This window comes from Leptosomus discolor, chromosome 7 (assembly GCF_034619465.1).
Source record: "Leptosomus discolor isolate bLepDis1 chromosome 7, bLepDis1.hap2, whole genome shotgun sequence".
Lineage (NCBI taxonomy): Eukaryota > Metazoa > Chordata > Aves > Leptosomiformes > Leptosomidae > Leptosomus > Leptosomus discolor.
Window position 1 is genome coordinate 19403578 of NC_141397.1, and position 27923 is coordinate 19431500.

General features: G+C 40.0%; 1 protein-coding gene across 2 annotated transcripts; it reads left to right on the forward strand.

Moving 5' to 3' along the window:
• The first annotated feature begins 3175 nt into the window (after positions 1–3175).
• Positions 3176–27271, forward strand: GPD1L (glycerol-3-phosphate dehydrogenase 1 like). 2 transcript variants are annotated; one of them, XM_086467797.1, is made up of 8 exons: positions 3176–3228; positions 8644–8821; positions 10196–10336; positions 14168–14315; positions 15485–15603; positions 23147–23380; positions 23790–23896; positions 27138–27271. In XM_086467797.1, exons 1-8 carry the CDS (start codon positions 3176–3178, stop codon positions 27232–27234), a joined length of 1077 nt encoding a protein of 358 aa, XP_086323923.1. In that variant the 3' UTR covers positions 27235–27271. The 2 variants fall into 2 exon arrangements, with proteins under 2 accessions (XP_086323923.1, XP_086323922.1); XM_086467796.1 differs by having other exon boundaries at positions 14168–14306; positions 15491–15603.
• Positions 27272–27923: the final 652 nt, after the last annotated feature.

The following is a 27923-nucleotide window of genomic DNA, read 5'->3' on the forward strand; positions in this document are numbered from 1 at the left end:
AGTTAGGCTAAACAGTTTATAATACTAAAGTAATCACACAGTTTTTCCAGTCCCACACTCACACAACAGCACGTATGCAAAAGAAGTTCCTACAAAATCAGCAGAATTTAGAATGACTCAAGACATTTTTCCAGACCTTAAGATGTTCTAGTGCAACAATTACCTAATTATATATAAATCAGAGTTCTATCTTTTGTACAGAACACTAAGACTAAAATTAAACTGCTATTTAATGCTTTTAAATGTATCCTAAGGAAACTATGTTTTATAATAAACTATTCAATGAGAAAGTCAGTACATTAAATGGAAATTTTCCAAGTAGGTAACCAGGATTATTTTCAGAAATTTGAAATTAAAGCTAAATATTTTGTACTATTATAACTTTCCTGTATTTCCTAGTTGCCACATTTCTGCTTTGTACTGGACTTTTTATGGTTATAGATTAGCACTGACATATCTTATTATCTCTGAGTACTGAGTTTTGAAAGGAGCTTGTCAGGTTTTGATAAATGCTTGGACATCAGACAAATAGAGAACTTCCTAGAAAAAGAAGAGCAGGCACCTCAGCAATGTCTAAAATAGTTAAAATAGATCAACAGATTAAGCTGTAAGTGCAATGAGTCTGCATATAAGTAGCCTAGAACATGCAACTGGGGAATCTCAGAGCTTTATACTGCCCTTATAAGAGTTGGGTTTGTTCTTCTAAATGGATGCTTAATCCATGCTGCCTTATTCATCAGCATGTGTAAAGTTGTCTTCTTACCTCAGATGCAGCTTAAATTAATCAATACTCTATTAATCGCCCCAGCAGCCAAGAGGGCAAACTGCATCCTAGGGTGGATTAAACACAGTATAACCAGCAAGTCAAAAGAAGCGGTTATCCCGGCAGGTCAAAAGAGGTGATTATCCCGCTGTAGTCAGCTTTGGTGCGGCCTCACCTTGAGCACTGTGTGCAGTTCTGGGCCCCACAATTTAAGAAGGATGTGAAGGTCCTTGAATGCATCCAGAGGAGGGCAACAAACTGGTGAAAGGGCTGGAAGGAATGTCCTATGAGGAGTGCCTAAGGACTTTGGGCTTGTCTAGTTTGGAGAGAAGGAGGCTGAGGGGTGACCTCATCGCTCTCCACAGCTTCCAGAGGAGAGGGAGGTGTCAATCCAGTGATAGGATGCATGGGAATGGTTCAAACCCACGCCAGGGGAGGTTTAGACCGCACATTAAGAAGTATTTCTTTACCAAGAGGGTGGTCAAACACTGTAACAGGTTTCCTAGAGAGGTGGTCAATGCCCCAAGCCTGTTGGTGTTTAAGAGGCGTTTTGGACAATGTCCTTAATAACATACTTTAATTTGGCCAGCCCTGAATAAGTCAGGCAGTTGAACTAAATGATCATTGTAGGCCCCTTCCATCCAAAATAGTCTATACTATCCTATTTGTATTCTATTCTAATAGGTCAAAGTCTCTATTTGGGATGGTATGGCTAGGCCTCTGCAATGTACTTCTGCAACGCATCTGAGGATTATTGAAGATTAATATGTGTTTACATTGTATTTTGGTTCTTCACAGAGTTAACTGTTTAACTAAACTGCAGTTTAGTTCATGGTGAAGATGTACGTTAAAGTTCAGGTTGCAGGCTGCCAGGAACACAATGACAATTCTGTGTAAAACACAAAAGTAAACACCTCCCCCTCATAAAATATTGCAGACTGATGGACCATAGCCTTCTAGACTGTTGAAGGACTGTCAGCTTTGTGAAAAACTCCATAGAAATTATAATTTGTCTGTATTTTTGGTATTTCCCATTTAGCTTAATAAAGACTTTTATCTTTTCTGTCCAGGTCATCAAAATGATCCTGAAATGCTTGCATCAAGGATGTACTTTTTGCATAATTTTCATTCACCTATTTCATTAAGTATTTAGACTCCAGTCACTTGTTATTCAATTTTATAGGACTACCTCTTCCCTAGTCCCTCAAAAGCTAGGCTGGGTATTATCAACACTCACTCACAGAACTCAAACAATAATGAGATGAGGTTTTTCTCCACATCAGGAAATTATACCAGTGGAAATGAAGATACTAGTGCAAGAAAATTGGATTTAGGCATGTTCTGTTTTTTCCCTTCTGGTTTAGTTTAAATTGATAGCAAACTGGCAGTGGGGTAAATTCAAACCCCACTTTTAAACAGAAAGGAGAACACCAGGTAGCAGTTTATGGTGCTTCAGTTGCAATGACTCAAAAGGAAAACAAGCTGGTCCAACTTTTCCTCACATGTAGCCTCTGATTGAAGGAGCATTTCAGGAACTGCTAACACCATCAGGATCCAAGCAAGCCACTTGGAAAAGGTACAAGAGAAGTCTGCTGAAGCTCCCTGTAATGAAAAGCTCGAAAGGGCATTGTCTTGGTATATGGTTTACTCTAACAAAGGGAGGGGGGCACTATCTTTGCACAGAGACAAGAACACGTATCTGAGTGCTTCCAGGTTATTATTAAATACAGCTAAAGGTGTCAGTAGAAATACACCTTTGATGAAAAAATTTACAGATGAGTCTAAACCATCTTATCAAACCAACAGCTCATCCGCATTTTTTTTTCACCCTGGAGAAGCATGGGGGATGGAGAACAATACGATTTTGGGTAAAACATGAGGGGAAAGAAGTATTTGAAAACACCCCTATTTCTCTCATTAAGATCCCACCGGGCCTGACCTACATTATTACTTGATACGTTGGTTCCTCCACATCTGGGCGCTTCACAGATTTACTCCAAAGCTATTCAGTGCTGCTAGGAGAGAGCAAAAGAGTTTTGTTGTGACATATATGACTGAAATGTATGGCATTAGTGGAGTAGAACACGGTGACAATAAGGATGTGGCACAACGCCTGAAGGACTGTCAGGTTTGGTTGAGGGCTCCCGCCGTGGAGGGCGAGGCAAACGGCAACGGCCCTGGGCCCTGGGCCGTTGCCGTTAGCCTCGCCCTCCACGGCGGGAGCCCTCGACCCCTCCACAGAGCCGGCACGGAGAGGGAGAGAGCGACGCGGGGCAGAACTACACTTCCCGGCAAGCCGCAGGGGCGGAGGGAGACGAGGGCGATCCCCTGCCGGCGGAGGCGGGGGAGCGTGAGGCGCTCGCCTCCCGAGCCCATCGCCGCGGCCATTGGCGGGGCGCGGGTGGCGCTGCCATGGCGCTCTCCGCGGCGCCCCTCAAGGTCTGCATCGTGGGCTCGGGGAACTGGTGAGTGCGGCGGCTGCGGCAGCCCCCGAGAGGGCTGCCACCTCAGCGGCGGCCCCGGCCTGCCCTTCCTTGGGGCTGTGCCTCCCCGGGCCTTGGTGTGGCTTCCCGCGCAGCGCCGTCGTGCCCCCGGCCCGCGCTCGCCTCCCGGGTGGCGGCGATGAGGGCAGCCGCGCCCCGGAGGCGGCGGCCCCGGTGGTGGTGGCGAAACGCGGTGTCGCCGGCAGCTGCCAGCAGGGCTTGGTCTGTGGCGGGCTTTTGGGCGCCCTTGTGCCGAACGGGTGGACTTCTGCAGCGCTGGGTCTCCCTCGGAGGCAGAGGTACTGCCCTGAAGGAAAGGGAGGGAGAAGCGGCAGGATCGAGCACCCTGTTCTGGCGTGCTTGTAGGCACCCGTCTGTTCAGCGAAGCAGTTATTTCAGGTTATTTTTAACCTGGTATTTGTTGTGTGGTTTGTCCGATGTCAGGTGACGTAAACATTAAAGATACTGAACGTTGTTTTGTTAACTAAGCGCTGCCTGTAGGACTTCTGTAACAACTCCACTCCTCAAGTATTGTTGGGGGTTTCCTATGTCAGCTGTTTTACAAGGCAGTGAGTTGCGAGATGCTAGGTTGTTTGAAATACCTTTTCTTTTACAAATTGATTGTGCTGAGGCACACTGAAGGCTTGAGACAAGGTTTTATTGCTGCATCTATCACTGGCTTATAATTAGACTTAAACTTACTGTTGTGTCCACTGAAAGCAGTAGATTTACTAATCACTTTTCTAAGAGGAGCATTGTGTTAATAACTCTTTGGCTTGCTGCTTCAATTTCTCTACCATTCCTGATCACTTTTTACACTGGGTCCCTATTTACAATGAATAAGTTAAGTACAATGTGTTGCATAAACATGTCTTCACAGTTTGTCACTTTAATTACTGATGCTAAGCATACATTATTTCTGATAACATTCTGATTTTTAAGACTAAATCTAAATTCAGAGGAGTTTAGTGTCGAGTAAAGTACTGCAGTTTATTAAACTAAACAGCCTTTTGTCAAGATGATCTCAGACTTGTTGCTCACCGCCTGCCCCCTCCGTGCAATTGGCTTTTGGTGCTCTTTTGCATAGTTAAAAATATCAGGAACTAGCAAATTATGTTTTGCTTTGTGATGGCTCGTTGAGGGAGTGGCTGATGTTTCAGTGCAATATCTCTTGCTTTCCTTGCGCTAGCTTGTCAGATGAACGGGGAGATACTGTGCCTTGCAATATATGTCAGAAGAAAATGATGTAGTTAGACCTATCAATCTTTTAGGAGTATTGTCGCCATTCTTCCATGCTTGAAATCTAACAAAAAGTTTTACAGGAAGTTTGACTGCATTTATATTTTATTCACTGTGAAACACACTTGCAGAAGCTAAAGGATCTGTACATATTGCCTACTAGCAATAACCACATGCATATATGTTTTCTTTTCACCTCATTGGATCAGCTTAATAACAAGAAAAGCTTCTGCCTAACAGGGTGGATATTTCGGTGGCAAAATGCCCATATCTGTGATGCTGAGAGGAAGAGATAATGCTATTACTGGCCATCAGCTTTTTTCTTTCTTTTGGGGATAAATATATTCAAATAATTGGTGGCAATTTTTTTTTTCAGCAGGAAAGAAGAAACTGAAGTAATTAATTTTAAATTGCAAATTACTTGGTGTGCAACAGCTCGCTCATCCTCCTTTCCCCTTTCCCCCTAAACGTTTCTGAAAACAATCATTCTTGGAGAAGTAGGTGATGTCTTCCTCAGAGACCAAGGGATGACAGACACCAAATGCTGGCTGCAAAGAGCACTGTGATTCAATAGCATATGTAACCATTGAACTAAAGAGGACTTAATTTGAATTGTGTACCTGTGTGCATGTAAGTGCCTTTTTGAACTGGGGCCTGTGGTTCCTAAGTGGAAGCATTTAATGCTCAAAAGCAGATAAACAGAAATAAATTGAAGCACTTACATGCATCTTATCATTGGTATTTTGGGGTCATATATTTTTGAAGCCTGTATTACTGGAGTGTGTGACTGGTATCACCTAAATTCTAAGCATGTAAGTAGTTGAACTGCATGGCGTTTGGCATCTTTAGCAGTTTGGAGACTGTGGGGTTTTGGGGTTCTGTGTGAAATAATTCTGTCCCACAAGTGCCAGTAACTGTATGGATGTCTTTGCCTTCTCACAGCCCTTTAACCTATATCTGGGATAAAAAAACCACTAAGGGAGCTTGGCCCAACAGTGACCATTTAGTAGGGTTGAACCAATCGCCTTGGATGATAAACTACTTCCAGTCAGACTTGTTTGGTCGATTTGCTACAGGGAAGGTCACCTTAACAAGGAATTTGACTTGGCAGGGGTCACTGATGGAAGATCATGGGACAGGACAGAAGCCTTACAAGGCATAGGAGAGCAGGAGCTGTGCTTTTTGCTGGCCTAGCCCATTTAGGGTTACTCAGCTGGTGGATAAATGATTGTATTGGGATCTTTAAGATAGGGAATTATGCAAGCTTTCTCGAATGTGAAGAGAATATACCTTGGGAAAATGCCTTGGAGCCTCAGGATTCAAGGGCAGTGCCAAGATTAAGTTAAAACACTGCAAATGCTGCCTCAAACGTGTACTACAGCCTGCTCTTCTGATAACACTTCCAGGGCAGGTTAACAAGGTGTGCATGGCCAGAATTTATCCCTGTCTGGTTTGCTAGAGCAAGTTGTTTATCTGACTGTCCAGCTTGAACAGAAACTGTAGAGTTTGGGAAGAGATGGGAAGTTACCAGAATAGAGGGGTTCATACAGCTACGAACTTGCTGTAGAAAAATGGGAGGTAAAACTTGTGGCTTAACTGAGGTGGTTCTACAGCGACAAGTGGTAGAGCTAGAGTTAATGGTATTTGCACTTGCATATCGTGACCTCCACTGATGCTGGTATCAGGGCAAGTTTAGGAGTTTCTGAATTTTGTGCTTTACTTTTAAAGTGATAAGGAAAGCAGACCAACTGTGACACACTAACAATGAGGGACAGGAGACAAAGTGGGTGGTCTTGCTCAGTAAGTGTCAGATACAGTTCTTCAGAGGTGTTAAATAAGTGTATGTGTTTGTGTTTGGGCGTACCTTTGGTACTCTTTGCAAGGAAGAGAACTGCTGTGGCGCACAACTGCCTTGTATTACTTGAATAGCATTGACCATCCCTCAGAGCACGTCAGGGTTAAGGTTTATGAAGGAATCTTTCACAATGGTTTTTCTTGTGTAACTGAGCTGCTGCAGGCACCAAGTCTTGCAGCCTAGCTCACAGTAAAACTCTTACTGCTACAAATAAATTGCCAAGAATTCCTGTTCCTTTGCCTTGTGATGCGTCAGGAGTATGCAAGACGAGCCAGGTATTCGAGTAAATTACCTCAGAGTACACACTGAGGAGTAGTAGGGCACAAAGGAGAGTATAGGCTTGCTTGTTGGATTAACAGGTGTGGGGAGCTGGTATTTCACCTTGCATAGAGCAATCTTAGACTCGGTGTCAGTTGTTTGACCTTGCTTAATTTAGTCCTAGAACAGTTGTTGCAACGTAACAAGAAATGAGGAACCAGAGAAGCCAGTCAGAATAACCTTCTTGAATTCAGGAACTAAGACTAGGGAAATCTTTATATTTTTTTTTTTAAAATACATTCAAAGGCTGAAAAAAAGACAGCTAAAGCATTTCAGTGTTAAATAGTAATGGAATTAATCTCTCACTCAAGTAGTACAAGCTGCCAAACTTTATGCTGGCAAACTGAAAATCCCAAGTTGGACAGTTGCTGAATCAGCTATTTCTGCCTTTCTTTATCAACACTAAGAACACAGAATGTGTGTGAAGTTCGAACCTGAAAACAGTGATTTGCCAGGATCTGGACTTTGTGTATGAATCTGCAGGAGTAAATGTGCTTTTGTTCAGGGAACTCAAAGCACTTTCAGAGGAACATATATCTGTGTGGTATTGGATGATTCATACAGTTTGTGTGGATCTGAAATTTGGGGGTTGAGCTGGTGAGTTGTCTACTCTTGCAATGGAAACCACTCTGTGTGCATGCAGATCTAGAATATGAGCTTAATAAGAGGTGGCTGACAGTTGTGGCTTCTGTATCACTTCCTGAACCCAGGGAAATTGGTAGTATGTGAAGTGCTATTAGAGAAGTACATTCTAGTCTTTTAAGACATTTTTATCATTTAAATGAAGAAGGTCTACTTAGAATAATATATTTTTTTCTGCCACTATTTAGAAAGTGACCTTAGGCCTGTGGTAGCACACATCTTTAATATGGCACAGTGAGTTGTGCCATATTAAAAGCTCTTGGAGCAAAATGAGTCTGTTCAGTTTAGTTGGTTAGTTGCCAGCTATGAGTTTATTATAACCAATGTCCATAGTAAATTTAGGGGAGTGCATGAGTATAGGTAGATTTGAAAAATTAAAGTGTTCTTACCTCCTAATAATGCATGCATTTTCCACGCATGTACACATGTAAGCCTCAGATTGGTGACACTGTGTATTTTTACCACGTGTTTCTAAATATTTTTTTGTCAGCTTAGTAGGTTATCACTAATTATGAAGCCACCTTCTTGTCCCAGGAAAGAAGGTTAGGTTAACAGGTTTTATAAAATTGCATTTTTTTCTTCCATGTAGCATTCAGGATAGGAATGGAAGGGAAAGTTGCGTTTGTTCCTCACCTTGTATGTAGCCTCACTAATTCTGATTAATTTCATTGTTGCTTAGAGATTTGAGTAGTAAAATTGACCACCATCCTACGGGTCTCACTGTGTGCTGTTCCTGGGGAGAAAATGAGGCTGACAGTAATGGAATTGTCTATCTGCAAATTCAGAGGATGCCATTGCAGCAGTTAAATTCTGTGAGGTTGGCAGCATAAGCATAAAGCTTATAACTTATGCAAGATATAAATGTTTCTTGGCTTTAAATGCATATCAGTATTGTACAGCAGTTGTCTGCTGTATATGACCCCAAAATACCAATGATAAGATGGATCAGTCATCTTAGCAAAGACAGCTTCCCGTTTCTTAAAGGTGGAAAGGACGCGTTTTTTAAAATTGAGTATGTCACTTTTTACCACTGCCTTGAAGATACAATCCATTTGATTTCTGGAAATACAATAACCCAAACTTTCACTGGATTGTCAATAAGCAGACAAAGTAAGTAAGGACGTTTTCAGTAAATGCTTCAGTCCAACCTGCTCGAGGTATATTTGAGAGAAAGCAGCAGGTGTGAATGACTGGTGTATTTTTCCACTTGTTTTACTAGATCAAAAATGCTGCATAGTAACTGGTCCAATAACCTGTGAATTTTTGTTTATTTTAAAGACAATCTCTTTCTCCCAGAGCAAAATCATAATTTTTTAAGAATATATTTGTTTTCTTTCCTGCAGGGGTTCTGCGGTCGCCAAAATAATTGGCAATAATGTAAAAAAATTGCAAAAGTTTGCTTCCACAGTGAAGATGTGGGTCTTTGAGGAGAATATTAATGGGAGAAAACTGACAGATATCATAAATAATGAACATGAAAATGTAAAATATCTCCCTGGATACAAGCTGCCAGATAATGTGGTAAGGCTTAGAAGCTAAATTCTGATTATGGAGCAGAGGGAATATTGCTCATGCTGTGAATGGAGGTGGAAATTTGTTTTGTTAACACCTTTAGGCTTTATAATGTTTCAGAGTGTATGCTGTTACTGATGAGATCAGAGATTTGAACAAGTAAAATTAGGAAATTACGCAGGTAAGTAAATCCAACGCACTGTACTCTTCAGGTTTTTTCTTTTTTTTTCCTCCGGTCTCACTATTGGCTTTATGTCACTTCAGCTTCTATGTAGGGAAACAAATGTGAAAACAAGGGCAAGATTAACAGCTTTGACCATACTCATTAAAAAAAAATTTGGGCCTCAACATTGGAAGGAAACTGGCTGGTCAGTGAGAATTGAAGGGATTTCAAGTACTCTGAAACTCTTAGAAGGTATCACAGGATGAGAACTAGAGTGTTTCTCAGGCAAACTGCAACCCATTTGTAGTTTTTGTGGGTCTCAGTTGCATTTCAGCTGTGTGCAGTCAGATCAGCATGTTAGATGTAGCATTGCTGGAGCAGAACAGTAGGACTCCAGATCTGTTCTGTGTTGGTGTAACATGATGGTGGGTGGGCAGGTGGTGACTCTTGCCTCAAGAACATAGGAAGAGGCTGCAGCCACTGACAATTCAGGAGAGATTTTGGGCAGGAAGAACATGAATTGCCACTCATGCAGTTTTCTCTTTAACAATAATGCTGAAATCCCATTTCCCTAGCCTTCAGCAAGTGCGGTGTTTCTGCTGTCCACTATCTGCTCCTTCAAATTTGTTCTCTTTATCAATAGGTTGAGCTTATTGCTGCATTTTAAACCTGAGTGTTATTTTAAGATGGTCATCAAGTGTTAGGAAAAGTGGAGCCTGGCAAGTGACTTCAAAGTAGGTCACCTTCTTAAAGGGTAACCAAAATCTATGAGTACAGAGAAAGGGAACATAAACTAGGAGCTGTAAGAGGCCTGGAGAAGAAATTTAAGTGTGTAAGGAACTAAATACAAACTACTTTTCTACATGCAATAATTTGTCAAAATTTGAGATTATTTTGTCAAAGAGAAGGCAGCTTGTTATTTTATATTTTCTTACTCAAAGTACTTGTTTGAATATTAGGAAACATTTTGATTTTTCATGGCACTAACCATGCTGGTGGCTGTGAAGGTGCCCCTTTCAAGACATAAAATAGCTTGTTTGAAAGCTTAATTTCTTTTGGTTTTCTGGGAAGTTTGTGTTACTGCTTATTTTCAATGATGAAGCACAGTAGTTTGTAGCATTCAGTATAAATCCAAAATGTGCTTTTACTTACCAGGTAACACTTGTGTGTAGTGTTAATTTTAAGAAGTTATGTGGCTTTTCTCTCCCGTAACTACACAGGTTGCTGTGCCAAACCTTAATGAAGCTGTACAGGATGCAGACTTGCTAGTTTTCGTCATTCCTCACCAGTTCATTCATAAAGTCTGCGATGAAATCACAGGACGGGTACCCAAGAAAGCGCTCGGTATAACTCTCATAAAGGTATGATAAATACTATGCATGAATAACAGAGAACGTGCCATGGAATCTTCTAAAACAAGATGGCTTGATATTTTGATATAAAAAGTCTCTTTGCATTATTCACTTGATTGTTCGTGAAACCTTTCTAGATGTAAGATTGGAATTTGTCTCGATCATTAGTGGATTGTTATGCGGTGTTTTATTTTAGGCTAGCACTTGCAGGAACAGGAAAATGAGTCTGTTCACAAGACTTTTAAAGAGAAGGAGGGTGTGAATATGTTTTGCACCACCAAGCTTTCTAATCTTTTATTTGTGGTTTCCAAACACATCATTAGATGAAGAAAAGAGCACAAGCATAATGCTTGATTGTTAGCGCACATCCCACACGCTGGGTTGATCATTTCAAGAACTGCTGAGAGAATTTCATGTGACTGAGAGGATAGTGCTCTTGTTCACGTCAAACACTGTGTTGCAACAAGAGAGTCTGCTCAGCATGGCCCAAAAAGACAGTTTGAACATAAGAAATAGGAAGAGGCAGAGGTGCAGGAAGTGTGCCACTGGAGTGTTTTTGGGTTTGGTGGCAGGAGAATTTTTAAATGTGGATGAGCTGGTTTGTGGGGTTGGTTTTTTTTCTTCTTCTGTGTGTTTAGCGGCAAAGAATAAGATATTCCCACAAGGTTTGGAAGATTCTAGTTTGTTGTTGCTTTGTACTTAGTTGCGAGTAGGCCATTTTCTCAGCACACATTCTCTTGTTTACTGTCATTTCTGGAAAATTATGCGTTTATGGATCTGTGCTTAAAAAGAATAGAAACCCCCTATCACTACTTACTGCAAGCTTGTCTCTTCAGTTTGGCTGACTAAGCCCATCAAAACTGTTTTGTTTTGTCGCTGCTGACCTAATATATTGCTGAGATATATGTAAAAGTAGTGCTTCCCGAGCGCACTTGCTGCATTTTGTAGATAAACTTTTCATATTGCAGAAGGATAAAATAAGGCAGTGTTAAAAGAGCTGAAGCATAGCATCAAAACCACACAACTGTCCTAGGTGACTTTAAGTTTATTGCTTTGAAGTTGTCCGTTTATGCTGCTTTCTTCTGTAAGATCAAGATAAACTTTGTTCTCCTTTAATTTGTTGAATATAATTTATGTTCTCATGTCCTTAGTGATAGGAATAGCTCTAATGAAATCGGTGGAGTAAATGAGGATTTTTGTCAACAGATCTGAAGTCAGATTCTGTATTCCTGTATTCCCTTGGGATTATTGCTCAGGGTACTGATTACCAATGCTTTAATGGAGTGTTGATTAATGGCTATGTTTAAGAAAAAAAAGGGGGGGAAATACTTACCTTAAAAAAAGGGAAAAGAAAAAAAAGGAATCCAAACCCCAAACAAAAAAGCCCCAACAAAACAAAAAGACTGAACTTAGTGTAGGGTGAGTAAAATAGTGGCACCTGCCATGCAAAGCAGAGTTGATTACTAGGCAGGTTCCCAGTGTCACGTTGGGACACTGCATCAGTAGGTGGTCTTTTGAAAGAAATGGTGTCAGGCCCCTTAATATTTTTGCAGGAGAATGCAAAGTACATGTTAGCTTTTATGAAAAGGCATAACCGTGCGTCATTAGAAATATCATTTCAGAAGAAAGGGCAGAGATTTAACGCCACAATGAAACTAAGTAGTAGAGGCAGAAATGCATTCTTTCTTCTACTTTTGCAGCTTCTTTATGCATGCTGCTTTCATCAAAGTCATATTTTTAGTGATCTCATTATGCTCAACACTAATGCTATTGAAGCGGCTTTTGTTAACTTTGGCAGTTAAAGTGCAGTTCTACTCTGAAAAATGTCATTAGTGGGACCTCTTGTTTCTGTGCTTTCTAAATTGCTTGGCAAATAAGCAGTGTGTCATCTTTTAGTCTTTTTTTGTCTTTATTTTTTTTCTTTTTTTGACAGTCTGATCTTCAAGCAGAGCCTAACATCTGATTATAAAACTGAGTCTTTGGGAAATAAAGACATTTGTCTGCTGGTTAATCTGTGTTCCCATTGAAACATTTGCAGCTATATTGCTTTACATAAGTTCTGATCACTGGTGTCTGAAAACCTAACAAATCATTGTGTGGGTGTGGGGGGAGGAACCGTGTACGTGTTCCGATGCGGTACAGCAGTGAGCACAGGAAGCAGGGTAAGTGGAGGTCATTCAGAATACTTTTCAGGCAGCCTCAACATCAATCTCATTTTCATCTACCTATACACGAGCCCTAGGGATTGCTCTGGCAGGCTTGTTAGGATGCAAGTGATAAGACCACAGAATTGGACTTGCATTGCCTGGGGATCATTGCTGCCCAGTGGAAATTCCCATGTTGGAGCCTTTGTTTTTGGGGGAGGGTTTTTTTCTCCTGTCATCTATCATTCAGTATTGCGTTTAACTGCAAGAAACAGGTGCAGCTCTCCCTGACTTTGTCAGAAGTTACATCTGTTTCATAGCAGAGCTGAATTTGGCACCCAAGCCTTTCTGATCTTCTTTCACTTGATGAATAATTGTTGTGTACGTATTCACGCTTTTGAAGTTGTTCCCAATGTGTACGTGCTTTTTCGTTTATTAATTGCCTGCTTAGAAGGTGGGGCCCTACAGTTATTTTGTGGGGACATTTTTGACACTGTGAGGGAAAAATACAACATGTATATGTGTGCTTGCTTTCAGATTCTTTCTGTATGCCTCACTAAAGATGAGAAAGCAGAGCTGTGCATTAAGTGATACAGATTGAAAAATAATGGAGCAATGCAAGCACTAGTTTAATTGGCCGGGTTTATACAGTCATTTCTGCATGTCTCTTGATTGCACCATGTTATTTAAAGAGTAGCACCTCTGATCTGCGGAAATGCAAATTATTGCCTGCCTGAAATGTCACTACTGGCAATGTACAAATGTGTGTGTATGTGGAAGTAGTAAAGGATCATGCTGCCTTTTTGCCTTTAAGCCAGAATTCAAAATTACCGATCCCCAAAAGTACCAAATCCCCAATATTAAAAACCAGTACTATATAAAAGGTGGTATACTGTGGGAAGGAAAGACCATTTCACTAGCTTGTCTGCCAGCGGCTCTTCTAAAAACTCGAAAGGAGTGTGCATTTAGCAGGCTGGGAGAAAAGGGTTTTGTGAGAAGAAAGTGGTCTCCTTTGGTGTTCTTGGTTCAGTCAATTCAGGGTATCAGACTCTCTTCTCCATTGCATCATTGATCTCTGGGGTGGTCTTAAATTATTCTCGGTTCAGTTCAGCTTTCTACATATCTGTGAACAGCTGTTCCAATTGTAATAGTATTCAAAATGGTTAAACTGGGTTTCTCTAGCAAACTGTTGTTGGTATTATACACAAGGGAGTCTGTCTCCACTATTTCCTTTCAGATACCTCTTCACAGAACAGGTTATTGGGTTGTCATTTTGTGAGTTCTGGTGCAACTTCAAAGCCAAGTGCAGGCCTGATTCACAACTGATGGATTGCTGATGCTTCACTGGTTTTAGTAAGGATACACCGAAAATAAGCAGCTGAGATTCTGAACTAACAAAGCTGAATATTCAGCGCTTCTTAGAGTCAGGTCTTTGATTGAGCATAGAATGAAAACTGTTACCATCGTCTAGAGTTTAGTCCTAATTCTTAAGGTGCTACCTCCTGTGAAAAGAAGACAGCTTGGAGATGTCACAACAATAGCCGAAGTTTCATGAGTAGCAAGTCTTGTCATCTTTAGTCTCTGAATAGGCCTTGTTGCACTTCTGACCCATGGACAAGACTAATTGTGGTGTGCTTTCTTCTCTCCTGTGTCTAATGAATGACTTTTTAGTAATTCCCTTTAATGTTGCTTGCAGGGAATAGATGAAGGCCCGGAGGGACTCAAGCTGATCTCAGACATTATTCGAGAGAAGATGGGAATAGACATCAGTGTGCTGATGGGTGCTAACATTGCCAATGAGGTGGCTGCAGAGAAATTCTGTGAAACCACAATAGGTACTGTTCTGAGTAATAAGAATGTTTAAAACATGCTCCTGTCCTCACAGTTGGACACCAAAAAGATAAAATGTTACTGTTTTCAACATTAGCTGGCTGTTATCAGAAACTGTTGGGTGGTTTTTATTTTAAGGTTGAATTTCCTAGAATGTTTATACGTACAAAAGTACTAGGACAATACCAGGGATAGAGGGAGAGGGAGGAGTGCAGTTTTACCTAGTCTTCCTAGGGTTGTGACCTTAGCAGGTGTAATACTAAGCATGCTTTTTATCACCCTCTACATGACAGCTTTATTTTATTACTGTGCTTAAGATTTGTCTTGGGTCTTCATGGCTTTATACGGATAAATGATTATATATTCTGTACTCCAGCTCAGGTGTTATGGTCACAGATAATACCTTTATGCATGTTTGGGTTGTGAGGTTTTTTTAAGGTATCATTATCATATTTTAATTTCTCAAAATAATTAGTTCCCCCAAAAGGTAGACATGGTTTTAGTTCTGTGTTAAGGTCTGCACACCTTTGCAGCATAATGTGCCTAGTCTTGGATTTCATAGTGTCTAGATAGACATATGTGCGTGTGTATACTCATACAGGTGGTCGTTCATAATATAGCACAGAGCTCATGTTATTTTTTCAGTGTTAATTTTTAGAATTTTGTGCATTTTTAGCTTTGTAAACTGTCATTAACAGCTTTTGCATTGAACTTATTTTCGAATCGTTGAATTAACTTCTTGGTGCTTAGAAACATTTGTCAGTGGCAGTATGCTCAATTAATAAAACATCCTTGACATGCCTTTATCAGTAGATATTTTTCTGGAATGCAGGGCCTTAAAATAATTGATAGACTTACACCTACTATATTTTTAATTCACCTTTGGTTTATTATTAACTGTTCTTTTTAAAGAGAATAATCAAAAAAAGAGAAAATAGAGAATTAATTGAATTGTTATTTAGAATCTGTTGCTGAGCAGACAATGAATTATGAAGAAGTCCAGGGTAACTCAGTGCAAAACTTTTAAGTGCGGTGTAGACATGTTCATACTTACTTAAAACAGGAGTCTGTTTAGGACAGAGATAGAATAACCTTATCTCTGCTTTTAAGTCTTTTGGCTTGCACAAGAAAGGCTAAATAACACCCAAATAAGTTATTCATATTTTAGCGTTGCTTTCTCTCTCAACAGGCAGCAAAATCTTGGAAAATGGCCTTCTCTTCAAAGAACTCCTGCAGACTCCAAACTTCCGAATAACTGTAGTAGATGATGCAGATACAGTTGAACTTTGTGGTGCTCTGAAGGTAAGATTAGCAGTCTGCAGTTGGTACACAGATGGAACAGTGATCTTTGTAGAAAAAATAGGGTCTTTTAATTTAAAGAATTAAGTTTATTGTGCTTCATGTAATATATAAAACTGCTACATAACATTTCCAGAAGAAACAGATGGGAGATTAGGGAGTAGCATGTTCTAGAGTTGGCTTTTAGACCCTTGTCTCACCATCTCCCAAGTTCTCTTTCTGCATATTTCTACATCTTTCATCTAACTAGTCAACGTATTTCTAAATCCATTTTAGCCTCTTTTCTTTTTGCAACAGTGTGTTTACAAAAAGAAAGGGAGAAGGAAGTTGGCATTAATCCTTTGTGTCTGTTGACAAAACTATTTCCTTCTTTGTTGACTTAGGCAATGTGAGCACTCTTGTATTTTGTGGACCTGCATAAGGTTTGTGTGGATAATCACATACAGAAATGACCTGAATAGTCATTTCAGATAGTTACTCATCTGAATTTTTTGGTGACAAAATGAATGCTGACAGGAAGCAAAGGCTAGCTTAAACATATTCTTATTGCTACTTTTTTCAGGTTAATTTACAGGCCTTTTGTGAAAGGAAGGTATTAGTCACTTGGCACTCTGGCCCATGGTACTGTAGTTCATGTTGACTGATATCTATCATGGAAGCATTTCTGATGGGTGTAGTGGTTTAGTAGATAATTTGGCTTACTTTTTTATTTTTTATGTTTTGCATAAATATTTTGTATTGAGTTGTTTTCTCTATTGAAATTGCATGTAAACTACAGCATTCACTTGCAGAGCTACCAAGCCAATGAATGGTGTCTTTAAGCTAAGGAGTTCTGATTCCTAGCAAGTAGAAGTAGAATCAGGAAGTAGATTGATAGCTATAATATAATTTTTGGCGTACTGGTGTTCTTGATAATTTTGTCTTGAGAGCTGTCATACTGGAAGTCCTGAGAAGGAGGAGGTCATGGGTCTCTGCACTGGGCTAATGGAATGCACTTTGGTGTGACATGCTTTGGAGTTACTGTATTTATAGCGATTTCTCAAGATTGTGGAGCTCATAATTTGGCCCCATAGCCATTGCTTTAAAATGCTGTGGTGATGTGGGAGGTTAGCAGGAAAGAAATCCCTGTATATAGACTCATGAAATTAGTCAAAATGTTTTACAGGTTTATTTTGCTTTGAAATCTGCTCAGCCTGATGGTTTCTGGCTAGCTTAAGTTCTTGCTTGATAGAGGAGTTCTGTCCCAGGTAATTTTTATTCCAGATAAATCTCGTGAAAGTGTGCTAGAGATGAGCATGCCCATCAAACTGAGCTACTAGTCAGCGGATACTCAAACTCCACTGTAAAGGCCCAGGTCAGGCAAGATACCAGTATCTCTTTGGAAGTGCAGAAGAATTTAAATAAATTGTTGTTCTTGACCTGGGAACATATTGAGGTGAAACTTGTGTATTTTCTTTATATCCTTGTTTTGTTCCTCCCTTCTGCTTCATTATTCATCATGCATCCTGCAGACTGAACTCTAGTTACATTTCTAAAAAGCTATATATATTCTGTGTGCTCTGGTCATTTGTTTTTTTGCAGTATATTTTGTTAACTGAGTTGAGACTTCCAAAGATGTGCATGGTATGAGCTCTAAACAAAATGTGAATTAAGGATAGATTAAGTTGTTTAAAAATGCTCTGGGTTTCTTGCCCAATTAAAAGGCATGAACCGCTATAAAGTAGCATAGATCAGTCATGCTAGTATAGATGACGTTTTTTAAACATACAACTCTTCCTTAATCACAAAGAAAATGTTATTAAAATAATACTTTTAACAGTAATTTTTCGTTCAAAACCCTTTCTAGTTTAATCCTAAATCTTGTGCTGACAGCATGTAAATAATTTCCTGATCTGTTTTTAACTCGGACATCACAAAATTTTATGCATTGGGAACATGTATGCCTCTGAAAGAAAATGAAGCTAAGATTAAACAGATGGGTATGATTTTATTGCCTGTGCAAACCAAAATGCAAAGCTCAGATGTGAATAGTGGAATGTAAACTTGAGCTTTTTTTCTTAGAAGTTGTACATTCTTAGTATTAGGAGAATTGTTTGCTGAGGGTAACAATGAGCACTTTGCTTTTTTGGTTAATCTGATAATCTTTGTAATAAAAAATGTGGAAAATAAGCATCTTTTCATGTGATTGTTTTTAGGGAAAAATCTAAAGTGTAGCTTCTGTCAGCTGACAGTTACTTTATTAAAGTGGGAAAGTTACATTGTGACAAAATAGTAAAAATTAGCACTATTTCGGAAGATGCCAGTGTCACCTTGTGTGAAGAGACAGGAATAAAAAGAGAGGTTCTAGTCTCTTTTCTATAGCAGTGCCAATTCAAAATGTCATCAGCGTCATTGCAAACTACAGCTTAGAGGAGAGAAGCAAGCAGGCAGACATGCCGGTCCAGACGGTCTTTTTGGATGTGGAATAGTAAAAGCAACTCCTGTATTGGTATGTAAAGGATGAGAAATAGTACACCATGAGAAACAGTACATTTTCCCAGCTTCTGCATTTTTCTATAAATAACCAGCTTGGGAGAAGAAGACTTTTGTGGTATTTCTGGCATAATAGACTAGATCTTGTTAAAAGTCTATACTTAACCTTGCTCTTTCTTTCTGCAAGCCTTTCTAAGCAGGGAAGATTTTTGATATAGAAGATTGCCTAAAGCCTGAGAAAAAATAACAGAGTGCTCTGAGCACAGCTTTCCCATACAATAATGATAATTTTAGGTTTGAAATTTGTTTTTCTTAAGAGTATTTGAATTCAGACTGTAATAATAGGTATTGCAGCTGGGTGATCATGAAAGAACATGTGCTTGATTGCTATTTACATACATATATATGCATATATATATATATAAAATATCCACTTCATTTACTGTATTTTTTGTGACAATGGGCTGATGGAGATGTATTGAAGTATAGAAATCAGCGCAGTGGAGCTGCGGCCTTGCATCAGCTTGGAGGCTGGCTGAATAGGCAGTAGTAGTCACTTCACAAAATCTGGTGCTACTGGGGATGAACAGCTGTCTACAGTAACTTGTTGGCTGTAGGAAAAAAAAGTGCTTGGCATGTTTTTTTCTATCCAGATTTTTTTATTTTGAGGACTGAAGCACATTTCACATTTATTTATTGCCCTTTTCTAAGGGTTGAAGTCAGAAATTAATAAACTTCAAATTTGGATAGTTCTGTTTCAAGGTATCCAGTTGGCTTTACAGGCAGCGTGATCCAAGGCCACCTACAAATTCCAGCTGCCATTTGCCAGACAATGAAGGGTCCTTCCTAGGAAGTGCTTAAAGGTTATGACGCCTCTGTAAGAGGAGTATGTGCAGCTATGCATACATATGGATGTGCTCCCCGATGCTGGTGAATGCGATACTGCAGAGTAGCACAGACCCGAAGTTATAACCTCTGAAGTGTCCTTAGAGTCTTTAGTGTGTGGTCTTGCAATCAAACAGCACAGATGTGAGGCAAGACGGAGCTGGTGTATGAACCTCGCAGCGTACTTGAGAGGCAATATAAACATTGGCAGCTGCACTCTTGGGTGTAAACTGTACTAGAATCACTTACCCAGTGCAGCAGTGCCAGGGGTGAGTGTGAGTGAAGAAGAGAGAATCTGATCTCTAGATATGGCAAAATGGCCATGCTCCAGCTGCCTGATACATATGTTCAGGGATCTGGAGAGTTAAAAACCCTCAAGTGGCAGCAGTGAAGGACCGAGGCAAATGTAGGAAGGAGAAGGAGGAGCAGCTGTGGCTGCCTTTCAGGTTGCTTCAGGCCCATCTCTAAATCTTCTGGCTCCAGCTTAGCTGTAAGGAAAGAAGTAAGAAGTGTAACGATGATTTATTGTTTACCAGGTTATGAAACCCAGCACTATTACTTGCAAAGGTCTTGCCAAGTGTGTTTATGGCAGTCAGTGTTGTATAGTCAGCTTCGGTACTGTAGTTGTTGATTGTGGCAATTACTCTTTCCTGAGATTAAGTGAAAAGTGAAATCCACTATTTACGTTCAAGTTTGCCAGGAGCAAGCAAGCAGTTTATGCTTAACCTCTCTGACAGTCTTGCTGATACTGTGTTTGATTTGTTGAGTCTTCATTTGACCTCTCTCAGCCATGATGTGAACCAAAGAGCTCCCAGTTCATGTATCAGCAGGAGGGAAAGGCTGTGCTGAGCTGTGACACTACCTCAAGGAAAGCTGGACGTCCCAGGTGAATTAACATTTCTGCTTAGTTCTCTAATGATCCATTTCATTATGGAGAGGTAATGGTTGCCTCAGAAATGGCCTCAGAAGCTGTCTTCATGAGCACTCCACAAACTTACTGTAAACAGAGTAGGACTGTAAATGGATGTTTCTGAGCACTAACTGTAAGAGCAATCTGTCAGCAAAGTCTGCAGACTTGTTAGCCTTGGTTTCTTGGTCATCTATTGACCTTGCATTTGTGACTTCTGGCATGTTTGCAGCAGGTCATGTGCAAGTAAAAGACACTTTTTCTCATTTGGTCTGACACATACTGTGAGCACTGCCTGGCATCACTACTTCTTTTCTGGAGCATAGCTTCACTATCCCGGTGATAAAATAACTGAATCTAGTCCGTGTTCGTGATCTAGAAAAACAAGGACTAAGACTAATGCCAGCTTCTGGATACCAGACCAGCTAAAGATGCACCTGTTAGTGCAAAGTATTTTAGTAGCTTAAAACCATGTGCAAATAAAAACACCCTGTGCATCTTGCTTACAGGATGCGTGGTTTAATGTAAAAAGCTGTTAATGCTGAGTTGGGGGAAATGTGTTTGCTCAAGCGTGAATTGGTTTTGAGAGCTCTGAATCCCTCAGGCCAAGAGGACCATTGTATTGCAGTCATTTTGGTGTTTCTGTGACAGTATTTTAGAACCTTTGGAACAACAGGTTTGTCTGTAGGCTAAAGTTGTCCTTGCATATTGGGCTCTCAGACTTCCATGTTGTGTATGTAAATACAGGGAGTCTTAGAGCTCGCAGAAGCATGGGCTCTTTCCTCTCGCACAAATCTGTACCCATTGCATTTGCAGGAACTCTTGTAACTTCAGGTGTAGGCTTTGGTAGTGTCAGTATTCAGGATCAACCATATCAGATACAGAAAGATGTTTTTGACAGATGGATACGTGACTCTCCCCGCTCAGTCTGCTTCTCAGAGGATCGCTCTAGTGCTTGTGCCATTAGGCTCTTGTGTGTTAATTTGTTCTTTTCTTATGCATCTTCCTGAAACAAACTAGGCTTAGTGCCTGCACCCAGAGATTTCCGAGTACTAAGCTGCCTGGTTTGGTCTTGTTTTGGACTGAAAGATGACTCGGTCTCAAGTTTTGTGAGATTTTTTTGTTGTTGTTTTGTTTTAGAAGGAGTGGCTCATCTTTCAGTAAGGTGTAACTTTCAATGTGGTATAACTCAGTTCTCTACAGTATATTAGACACAAGAGAGTTGTCATAGATTCTTCAAGGATTTAAATGGAACTATATGGTAAACCTTGTAAATTCATAGTTGTGGCCTGAGGGTTATGTAGACCGGGATGTAACAGTCCTCCTAGGCATGTGTGTGTGTTCTAGAGCATAATCATTTGTCTTGTTTCCTCATTATTTGCGAACTATGTGTAAGAAAATACAATGTGGACATTGTACAAACAAGGCGCTTAGTGTTTCAGAGTTAGACTCACAGCTTCCCTTCTTCCTTACCACATTTCCTCATAAGTAGCTAGGCTTGGTGTGACTTGCTTAAAACAATAGTTCTGTTGCTCCAAAGACAAACATTGCAAAAGGTAGAAGCAGACAACAAAATACCAGCGGCCAAATCATACTGTAAATTGTGATTGGGTAGCCTGCTTCAAAGGGGAAAGGAAAGTCAAAGCAAGCAAAGTTGGAGAGAAGGGGAAGCTTTAGTATTGGAGCGTTCAAGAAGTACATACAAAAAGCCCAGAGGTTGTTCAAAAATGTTTTTGTTTATAGCTGAGCATCAAACACTTGCAGACTTCACATATGTGTAAATTCCATTTAACTGGGTTATCCCATCTGAAAACTTCGTAAATACCTGTTTGACTTCCTCTTGCTTTGACACCAGATGAACAAATATTGGGGGTTGCTAAGGGAGAGGTTCCTGATGAAAATATACCTTGACTGAATCACCACAGACAAGATTTAAGCCAAGATGATCTAAAGTACCAGCTTTAAAAGTCTGGTCGTCTTTTGCTGCTTCCAATCTGATGTTGAGATACCTGTCTGCAATTTCTAAGGTCACCATTAGACCTCAGCTCGCTGCTTGAAAAGAAATGACTCATCCTCTGACCTCATTTGATTCAGAGTCACCTAGCTATGACTGACCACACAGCACTGCAGCTGCCTGCACTTTTTGGTTCTTACAGTCCAAAAACCAAAACAAAAATGGTTGTTAATCAACTTGTTGCTTTCATTAGCAACTTCTGACTGTTGCTGTTTCTTCAGCAACATTAAAGTTGGGTGGGTTCGTTGGTTGGTTTTTTCCCCTGTGTCAGGTGCTACATTAGGTGCCATAATGTTGTTTGTCCTTTGGTTTGTGTTGAGGTCCCTGCTGCTGTTGTTGCATGCAGGAAGATATTAGTACATCTATTGCTTCCTTGTTTGCTTTATCAGTACATCAGAACACCATCTTTTTTGGAATGTTTTATCTTTGGGAGGGAATTTTTTATTTTCTTTTTGTTAGGGAGAAACTAACCATGGCTAGTCTCTGACTCCCGGGCCAGAAAATAGCTTTTATAGTCACTTCACTCAAATGTCTCTCAACTAATCTCTATGTTTGTAAACCGAAGAAAGGACTGTATAGCTGGTTGTTCATGAAGAACGAGCACATTCTTTGTAGAAGGCTGTCACCAGGTCTAAGGGAAAAAAAAAAACCCACACATTAGGAAAGGTCATTCTGTGTCATGAACCTTCTGGGAATCCTTGATTAACTGCTACTGTTATAGGAACTCTGCCTACTTAAAAGAGCTGAATACTGTTAGCTTGGCTGAATTTGGTCCCTTAGCATATCAGCATGGAAGTCAATAAATATTTCTTAGATTCAATATTACTTTAATCATAAAGAAAATATAGATAAAAAGGCTGTGGGATGTCAGTCTAACTTTACCCCTACCTCAGGGCAGGAACAGCTCAATTAGATAAAACCTTCTTTGGGTGTAGTGTAACCCTTTTGTTCTTAAAGATAGTCAATAATAATAGCTCCACAGCCTCTGAGGCGACTTGTTCCAGAGCTTTAACTATGCTTTTATCCTTGGAAATACTTTGTAATGGAAGACTTGTAATTTTTTTTTTCTTTAAGGTTATCCCATAGACCTCAAAATCCCCAAATCAAAAAAAAAAACAAACCCAAAGAAACCAAAACTACAACCTAATCTTACACTAGTAAAGTGTTTGCAGTTCTTAAGAACATCTGCACTCTGTCTTTTGGTGTCTCCTGGGATTCTGTAAGCAGTAATAGACTCGTTTCCCGTATGTTTTCTCTCTTCTCATTAGAATATAGTAGCAGTAGGAGCTGGGTTCTGTGATGGCCTTTGCTGCGGTGACAATACCAAAGCTGCCGTTATTCGCCTTGGCCTAATGGAGATGATCGCCTTTGCCAGAATTTTTTGCAAAGGGCAGGTGTCTACTGCCACTTTCCTGGAGAGCTGTGGAGTTGCTGATCTCATCACAACGTGTTACGGTGGCCGGAATCGACGTGTAGCAGAAGCATTCGTTAAAACTGGAAAGGTACTTTATTCACTGAGTGAGATTCGTTGTTGCAAGTACTGGCACTGCTGGTTTGTTGGAGTGATAGTACAGGTATCTGAGAGATGCTAGGTGTACTGGGGGAGTACCCTTCTCTTTCCTCTCATTTTTGAGTGTTTTACAAGGCTAGAGTGAGTGTAAAGGTGTTAAAAAGAAGGGGTGATTAAAAAAAAAACTGTAGAGGGAAGATGTTGGGAGATGCAGATTTAAGGAGAATATTTATAGCAAGAATATAGGAGAATATTATATGTGCTCACTCAAGGTGAGTTTTGAGAAAGGAAAAACCCTCAGTAACATCTTTTTTTTTCCATCCAGATGATGTTGTGAGGCTTATGAAAACTTTATCATAGTTCTCCTTTTCTTCCCTTTTTTTTCCCCCTCTGTTGTTCAGTCTATTGAAGAATTGGAGCAAGAAATGTTGAATGGTCAGAAACTGCAAGGACCACAGACTTCTGCAGAAGTGTTTCGCATCCTCAAGCAGAAAGGAATGCTGGAAAAGTGAGTAAGAACAGATAAAGGAAGTTCCGCATACCTCTTTTTATCTCCATAACTTTTTCTGCGTATTTGATGTTGATATCTTCATGAAGGTAATAGCCGAAAAGAAGATCACTGTAATAAGCTTAATGTAGCTTAATCCCCAGTTAAAATCACAGGGAGAGGTGAATAGAACCTCAAAATAATATTGCTGTAGGTAGAGCTAATATTGTGATGTTAAACTTGTGAATGCCCTTCTGTTTGCAGAATTTATTGTTGCATCTGCTATCACAGAAAAGCACAGTGAGTGTGTTTTAACATGTGAAAAGAATAAAATGCATGAAAATAGAAGCTGAGCTTCCTAAAGAGACTTGTGAACAGGCTCTACAGCTCACTTAGTAGTAGTAAATTCATTACTTCTCTCCAAGGAAAGGAGCTTTGTTACTGAGGTCTGTGTAGGTGATCATCTGAATAGAGTGGCCGCTTCTGTCCACTTGGATCCTAGCTCAGATACCGCGGCTCTCTTTCCTAATGCGACATCCAGTTTGGTCTAGGATAAAACCTGCCATCTGCTTGTGTAGGTCAGGTGGTTTTTGTGGTATGAAATTAAGCAGGTTGTCCGGGCTTGTTCATTTGTATGCGAGTCAGAACACATGTGATTCCTAAAGCCACACACACAGTTGGCTCCTTATGAGATTAAGGGATGCACCTAGCTGTTCCTGTTTGTAGAGGAGGCAAGATCAGGAAATAAATGACTGCCAGTCAGAAGACAAAGCCTTGTTACTTTTTTTCCCAAAGCAGTTTTTAAAGTCTAGTTTTAATGGATCAGCTGCATTAAATTACTTATTTTTTAACATTTTCTTTGGGTATAAGGCACCTAAGTCTGTCTCTGCAGTGTACAGTAATTAAGCTAACTGCAGAAAAAAATCTAATTAAAATGTTGCCTTCAGTCTTCACTGTTTATGATTCCCTAAATGAGACAGGATGCTGTGTTTGGGGTTTTTTTTGATTGGGTGGGATAGAAATCTTACAACAAATAGAACGCTTTATAGAAGACTTTGGGTGGTGTTTCTAATGAAACGTACGAAAACAGAGAGTTGCTAATTTCTGTTTGGTATACCAACATCTCTGTGTCAGTTCTTCATAAAAGGTCTCATTGAACAAGACCTTTGAAAGCAACTTTCAAAGTGCTTTTCAAAAACTTTATTGCTACTGCTTTAAAACACAAAACACAGGAAAACAGCCATGCTTTTCAAAGTGAAGAGGTAAGAGTCTAGTAAGAGTAAAATTTCATACTCTTATCCTACAACAAGAGTGCCAAGGCTACGTAGAAATATGCAAAAGTCAAAGTTCAGCAGAAGAACGTTGGTAGCAAGGTTGATGCCTAATGATATTTACAGTACAATTATTTTTTTTCATTTTAACAGTTGGAGAACTAGCCCTCTTAATGTGCTCAGGCATAAGAGGCATTTGGAGTTTGCTGGCCATGAACCTCAAGGCAGGCAGTCTCGATTCTGCTTTCCCCATGTGAAGTGTGGCAAACCTGTTTGAGAAGGGTCACATGTTTTGTGGCCACGTCTAGTAAAATCTCACATAAGTGTAACAAATTTTATTTTAGTGCCTACCTTTACGTTTTTATGGTAAAAGCAAATTCAGCCCACCCCCAGCCCAGTATATTGTACAAAAGTGAGTGATAAGTGAGGCTTGTTAATAAATGCAGAAGTCTGTGTAAATTTTTTTTCCATATATTTCCTAGTAAGGGTTTTGCAACCTAAACCGTCTAGGATTGGATTTGAAAGAGCAGCTGTGTGGCTATATGCTAATTTTGGTTCCACCAATGAAATAAAAACAAAAATCAAGGCAGTTGGATTGACCTAAAATAGTTTTTGCTATTGCTGCTATTTTAATCTTGTTCTCCACAAAAATAAACCAAAAGAAGTGGACGTGTGTCCATGAAGCATAAAATGTTTCCGATAAAAATGAAATTCTGCATTTTGAATTGAGCACTTGTAACAAAAGCCGTAGAAACGATGGACTGAATTCACAAGCGTGTCCATTCCCCCAATTCTTTTCCCCAGTCGTGCAAAGTGCCGCATTCAGCCTAGTACAAACCCTGTGTCTGCCGCTGAGAATGCAGTAGTCGCCACGCTGTAACGGTGCTCCTGGCGGCTCCTGGCTTCTCGCGTGACCTCTGGTTCGCTCTGAGGTCACAAGCTCAGAGCCATGTGGTAATGCCAGAGTTACTTCAATGTAACACATGACAGCAGGGTGCGTGGGCAAGCACATGTGGTGCTCAGTACTGGCTGGAGTTCTGCTCAATACTGCCTCTGTGCCTTACAGGGAAAGCTTTAGAGTGGGTGACTGATGGGACCGCTTTCCTGAGGAGAAAGTCCTAGTCCAGGTGTATTCTGAATCACTCAGAAATTAACTATTTCAGCATCTCCAATGAGCCTTAGTTTTTATTTCAGTGAAAATAACAGAGTGTGTTTGGTTGAAATTTATGAATGTAAAAGACCACACCAAAATGGCATATTTATTTTGGTGAACAGATAATTAATCCCTAAAATCACCAGGCTCTGTATGAAAATGGGAGTTGTCTGGCTGTCACTGGCCAGGATGGACAGAAAGGAAATACAGATTCCTGTAAAGCGTCTTGGCTGTAACAAGCCTTCTGATTATTCAGAGAAGCCTGAATAATTTGGGGGTTGTTGGAAACGTGGCCAATTTAAAAAAAGAAGAAAAGAAGAGATAGAATTTAGTGTTTCAAAATCAATTCAATGTTTAATTTTGGACTCTTATTAAAACCTTGACCTTCAGTTTCTTCTTGAGTATCTTTGTGTCATATTCTGCAACTGTATTATCAAATTATTGCTCAGAGATAATGCATAACTGATGTGCCAGTCATCCTTTTTAACCATAGATGAGTACAGCTATAAGAATGTCAAGGAAAGATGCAAGTGTTTTTAATTTTTAAATTTTTTAAGTCACGTAACGGTTGTGCCATACATAATGAATGCTGCAGGCTCCATTATAGCTAGCTAGGCTTCTGAGTGACTCATTTTAAGACGTGGCATGTAGGTTCTGTTTTTATGCAGTGCTTTTCAGCCCAGTGTTAGCGCTTGACAAATACTAAAAGAAATTGATTTTTCAGTCTCTGTCTTTTCCCTCCCTCCCTCCCTCCCTTTTCCCTCCATCTCCTATTTCTTTCATTTAAGAAAGTGTTACACAATAAACTTAACGCTGCGTTTGCTTTCTCCGTCCTCAGGTTTCCACTATTCACTGCTGTTTATCAAATCTGCTATGAAGGAAAACCTGTCAGAGAGATGATATCCTGCCTTCAAAGTCATCCAGAGCACATATAAAATCAATCAGGCCATCGTACTAATGCAGCTTTCTGCCTTTCAAATTTATGTCTGGGTTCAAGTGGATGTATTATTGAGCTTCGTTCAAAGCCGCTCACTAGGCAACAGTAACAACGGGAACGTCTCTGAGCGTGTACCGGTGTTCATTATACAGCCTAGTTTGACATAGCATGCAGTCTTGGCATGGTGATTGTCATTTTACTGGCTAAAATGCAACTGTTTTAAGATACACAATGCAAAAGTTGCACTTCACATCTAGTGTGTATACACAAGTGTACTTTGTGTGTGTTCCTGTACCATGAAACACCATGTTTTGTTGTCTCTTATTAAGGCCTAGTCCAAAATCCACTGGACAGTGGGGGAAGAATCCCACTGGTTTTAATGGAGACTGAACCAAGCCTATAACCTTGAAATATTAGGAGTCTTTCTATTAGAACTTGGTTTTATTCTTGTATACACAATGAATTTTTAACATTTTGCATGCTTATGATTATATTAATTTAAGCAATATTAATGCAAAACAAGTGGAAGCAGTTATTCAGGGGGCTACAGGGATACTTTAATGAACTCTAGTGAAGAATATTTTAATTTTTGAAGGTCTTTAAAACTGTCAGACTGTTTTGAAACCAATTTCTAAGTGAATTTAATGTTTTAAATTACACTGTTTTAAAGGGAATATGCTAGAGGGG

Bases quoted from the DNA above. Each gene is read 5' to 3' on its own strand.
- GPD1L (XM_086467797.1), top strand. From the start codon at position 3,176: ATGGCGCTCTCCGCGGCGCCCCTCAAGGTCTGCATCGTGGGCTCGGGG. The intron at 3,229-8,643 runs GTGAGTGCGGCG...TCTTTCCTGCAG, and splicing joins ATCGTGGGCTCGGGGAACTG to GGGTTCTGCGGTCGCCAAAA. The intron at 14,316-15,484 runs TGAGTAATAAGA...TGCTTTCTCTCT, and splicing joins AACCACAATAGGTACTGTTC to CAACAGGCAGCAAAATCTTG.